Source organism: Emydura macquarii, unplaced genomic scaffold (genome assembly GCF_026122565.2).
Source record: "Emydura macquarii macquarii isolate MOO-44397 ecotype Brisbane River unplaced genomic scaffold, CSIRO-AGI_Emac_v2 contig_1091, whole genome shotgun sequence".
NCBI lineage: Eukaryota > Metazoa > Chordata > Testudines > Chelidae > Emydura > Emydura macquarii.
This window is the reverse complement of record NW_027131228.1, coordinates 881-5,909: the sequence shown is the minus strand read 5'-3', so window position 1 is coordinate 5,909 and position 5,029 is coordinate 881. Positions and strand designations below refer to the sequence as shown.

Sequence of the window (5,029 nt, the reverse complement as noted above, 5' to 3'; positions counted from 1 at the left end):
TCAAACCTCATTATTAGAAAGATTTATTGATCATGTTGCTCTTCTCATTTTCATCATTTTTACGATTCAGTAACTCAACTAATGTAAATGGAGATACTCCTGTTTTCTTGCAACAGAAGTGAGAGGAAAATCGGGAGAAGCAATGAAGGATTAATAAGACTAAAGAGATACGAAGAAGTGTGTTATATTGCAACAGATCTATTTTGTGAAATTAGTTTCAAAAGTGGAATCTTGGTTCTTAATAAAACTTGGTGTTTTATTGATTTTGAGATCAAATTCTGAAATCCTATCTCAGACAGTTTATGTAAACAGTCCAAATGATTTCATGCACTTCTATTTGAGAACATCAGGAGTGCTATTTTTTCCCTTTTCCAGTCAAATGTTGGGAGAACATAGATTCAGTATCTGAGACAGATTTGTGTGCTAACATATTTTAATGCAGCTCTGTTTCTTCCTACATTGTGTGAAATGTGTAGAGTATGACAAGATCACTCTCTCTCACGTTCATTGCCTGTCTGTCTAGATGCTTCAGTTGCCATAGCGCTGTAGTTTCTGATACAATGTCTGACAGCAACTTTAATCTTTGTTCCTACAGAAGGAACACTCAAGCAATGGAACCGAATAACCACACCAGGGTGACCGAGTTCATCATGCAGGGACTCTTTGACCACCCTCATCACCAGGGGCTCTTCTTTGAGCTATTCTTGTGCCTTTATACAGGTATCGTCATGGGCAACTCCCTGATCATAGTAGCTATTGTCTTCCACCCATCTCTCCACACCCCCATGTACTTCTTCATCACCAGCTTGGCCATGGTTGACGTTATGTGCAATTCATCGGTTCTGCCCAAGATGATAAAAAACCTGATGGAAGAGAGGAAATCCATCTCCTTTGATGGCTGCATGGTGCAGCTCTTTGCCTTCACTTTGTCAGGCGAGACAGAGCTGGTGCTCCTCACTGTCATGTCATATGACCGCTATGTTGCCATCTGCCACCCCTTGCGCTATGTAAAACTCATGACCAAGAGAATTTGCATCAGTTTAATAATTGATGTCTGGGCTGTCGGTGCCATCAATTCATTGGTGCACACATTGCTTATTGTGCATCTGGATTTCTGCGGACCAACTTCATCCAGCATTTCTTCTGTGAGATCCCACCGATGCTGGCCCTGTCCTGCAGCTCCATCGACTTCAACAAAATCATGATCTCCATTGCAAACATCTTCCTGGCCATGGGGAACTTCCTGCTGACCACCGTGTCCTATGGCTTCATCATCACCACCATCCTGAAAATCCAGAGCTCCAAAGGGAAGCAAAGAGCCTTCTCCACCTGCTTCTCCCACCTGCTTGTGGTCACCTTGTTCTACTCCTCCATCATCTACACCTACATCTGGCCACCCTCCAGTTACTCACTAGATAAGGACAAGATGGTGGCCATAATGTACACCCTAGTGATTCCCACCTTGAACCCTCTGATCTATAGTTTGCGCAATAAGGAAGTCAAGGTGGCCTTCAGGAAAATCCTTTCATTCATGATAAAATAATTTTGTCAAGAGTGAACCTGATTCTCACCTGCCTTGTCCCTTCTAGGCCAGGTTCACAAGTGGTGTCAATAATTGGAGAACTATGGACTTCTAGTAGACAAACATTTATTTGCACTGTGGATCATTCAATTCAATGGACCTACTATGATTAACACAAGCTGGTGATGCATTGAATTGACTGCAATGGGGCTATGCTGATTTACAACAGCTGGGAATCTGGCCTCATTGACTCCATTGGTGTTATATTGAATAGCACTATCCAGAGTAAGGCACATTAAACCAATCTTTTAAAGGTATTTAGGTATCTAGTGAGATTTTCAAAAGCATCAAGGCACATAAGACTCATTGATTTCAGTGGGTGTTGGGTGCCTAGATGCTTCTGAATATCTCATCAGTACCTAATAGCTATAAAATCCTGGCCCATTGTGTAGCAAATTCTTGTGCATGCAGTCACATTGAATGACAATATTATATTTTATCCTCAACAAGTACCTATGATAAAAATAAAACATTTTCTCTGTATTCTCTATTTTTTGTGAGATATTTAACCCCCAAAGATTTCAAACATAAATCTGTTGTGATATGGAGACCTCCTGTTGATGTATAATGGACCTAGATCTGAAATTTTAATAAAATTATTTTTATCAGAATATATTTTTATCTTATTGTAAATATGCACTTCTCAGCATCAGAAATTGGGTTTTCAAGAGATTTGTTTTGTTGATAAGGAAATATTTTAATCCCCAAAATAGAGAAGATATTAATGAAACCATTGTTCACTGTCACCGCAATAAATAGTTCACGGAGGCCAGGCGTTTCATGTCTAATTACTGCTGCTGACTTATCTTAGAAACTCCGTCACTATACAACTTTTGGATCATTTATTAAAGTTCCACAAAAAGAAATACAAAACAAAAACAGTCCTGTATTTTTTTAACATAAAGTACTAAGTAAAGATTTCATTACAACATTTTTCCATTATTCTCTTTCCTTTCAGCCCTATAGAGTTTTTTATATGGAAATTGTCTTTTAAGGGGCAGTAGGAAGGCACTGGGTGAGACAGTGTTTTCAAGCTACTTGAGATAAGTGAGAATACCATGAGCTGATTACACTGCAATTTAGATAAGGTGAAAACATAAGCTATTAGTCCTTATATGATCCCTAAGATGCGTCAGCCATGTAGATTCAAGGGAGGGAATATGTTTCTGGGAAGTAAATCTGCATATAAACTGTACACTGTGTGACAAAACTGGGAATCATCACCCTGTACCTAAATCCCTGCATCTGGGCCTGGCTGATGTAGTAGAAAGAGCCTGAGACATGAGGCCTGGTATGAGGAGCCTGGTCTGAGGCCTAAGACCTAACTATTATAGTCAGACCTTGCTGATATAAAGCAAAGTTAGCAAAAGTAAGGCTGTAAGCAAAAAGTCAGGCCCCGTTATAAAACATGCCTACTTGCAGGTTCAGAGAACCTGGCAAAAATAGGGCTAGTGTTGCAAAACCGCCAACACTCCTAAGAAGTGCTAGGCACAGGACACTCATGTAAACAGAGTCAAATGGTAACAGAACACTCTGATACCAAGTATGGTATAAACACATGCCCCAAAGCTGATATAGGGACACACTGACACCACCTAAAGATCAGGTCAGGATGACAGGATGGTGGATAGAGACGTTTTAGTCAAACCAACATGTACAAGGTACAGGGTAACTAACCACATCAGAGCAATGCATAACTTGCTGGTATCAGTGTGTATGGGTCACAGAGGGGTGACTTTGTCCAGCCAAGCGGGAAATGGTAAGTCCTGCCGTTCGTTGAGTCAAGTCCATTGTAATGGACATACATGTCTTAGGATCCCCATAGAGTCTGCCGGGTGCTATTACTGAGCTTCGCTGACAATAAACCCGACCGAGTGCCTTCGCAATGAACCAAGTCTGCTCTTCCAGAGCAGTTCCGGTCGAGGCCTGCAGCGTCAGTTATCTGCACAGAGCTGGTGTGGCACAGAGCAAGAGAGAACACGCATACACACAGCGCCGACAACTGTCAACAGCTGGAACGGTGATAAAGCTTGGGACACATACGCATAATAAAGTAAATCTCAGCAATGAGCTGGAGTGGAACTGAGTTTCTGGATCTTAGAGACTGGATGAAGTGTTCTACCAGGACTGGATGAGGTGTTCTAGATAAGATGAGGAGAAGGCCTTGGAGGGAATCCCAACACTGAGAGAACTTTGCATCACTCTGGCAGTGGAAAAAACAGGAGTAAGTTATATTTAAAGCAGGTCTACACTACAGACCTATATTGGTATAACTACGTTGCTATGTTGATGGGAGACCTTCTCCCATTGACATAACTGCCGCCTCTGGGGAGATGGATTAAGCACGCCGATGGGGAGAAGCTCTCTCATCGGCATCTTCACTAAAGTGCTCCAGCGGCATTGCTGATCCTGTGCAGCTGTGCTATTGTCGAGTTGCGATACACAGCTAGTGGTTAGACTAGTGGTTCTCAAGCTATTTACCAATGTGGGCCGCATATGCCGTTCTCGCTCTGTTATGTGGGCCGCATCCACACAATATATATACTACCTGTGTGGCCCTGAGGATGTCACATGGACTACAGCTGTGTGCTGATTGGGCCGCAGGCAGTCCGTGGGCCGCAGATTGAGAACCACTGCTTTAGACTCACTTTGTGGTGCCTTTATATTACTGGAGTGGTGTAAAATAGCCCCACGGTATATCACAAGGGGACTTAGGCACCTGACTGACACTTTTGGTGTCTAAATCCCAGAATCAAGCACCACTGGTAATAAGAAAGAAAGAAAGAAAGAAAGCCATTCAGATACTGATGAAAATCTGTAAGCTCCTAAATTCCCTCGGCGCCTACGTTTTTGCAGAGAAAGCTCCATATGCACCTATAGGCATGAATATTGCTAGGCATCTGAACGCCTAAGTCATAAGCAATTCATGAAGCAGGGAGGTGTCCTGCCTCATTTGCCTGTATGCCCGAGACTCTACCCAATGTACCTGGGTACCGCTCGCCCTTAGTTTGAGGAAACCTTGCCTGTGCCTGCCGAGCGTTAGCTTGATGTCTCCACTGGCCACAAGCGACACAGACACTCCCTGCTTAGCTCACGCAGGTTCCACTGTTCCTCTGAAGGTTAGACATAGGCTCACTCTAGCCCTTGAGATCTCCAAACATCCCCTGGAGTGTCCAGACCCTGCTCCACTGGACATTCATGAATTGATTGCTTCTAAATAATCAAGGTTCTCACCTGGTGCAAACCTCATAATTCCATTGATTTCATTGGTGGTAGGCTGAATTAGAGTAGCTGAGGGTTGGCCAATATTTCATGCCAATGTTGCCAGGGTTAGTAGGAGTCCAGATATGCTTATGGATGGGCCATTTGGAATGGACTTTCCCATCATTCAGTAACTATGAATACCACTGACTTGCATCTTGAGTGGCTGTTAAACCTTTCTGAAAA

General features: G+C 42.8%; 1 protein-coding gene across 1 annotated transcript; it reads left to right on the top strand.

The window, feature by feature from the left end:
• Window positions 1–611: 611 nt before the first annotated feature.
• LOC137151483 (olfactory receptor 13G1-like) lies at window positions 612–1,543 on the top strand. Its single transcript, XM_067545747.1, is given in 2 exon segments — window positions 612–1,122; window positions 1,125–1,543. Coding segments are annotated over 2 exon segments (930 nt in total).
• The last annotated feature ends 3,486 nt before the right edge of the window (window positions 1,544–5,029 follow it).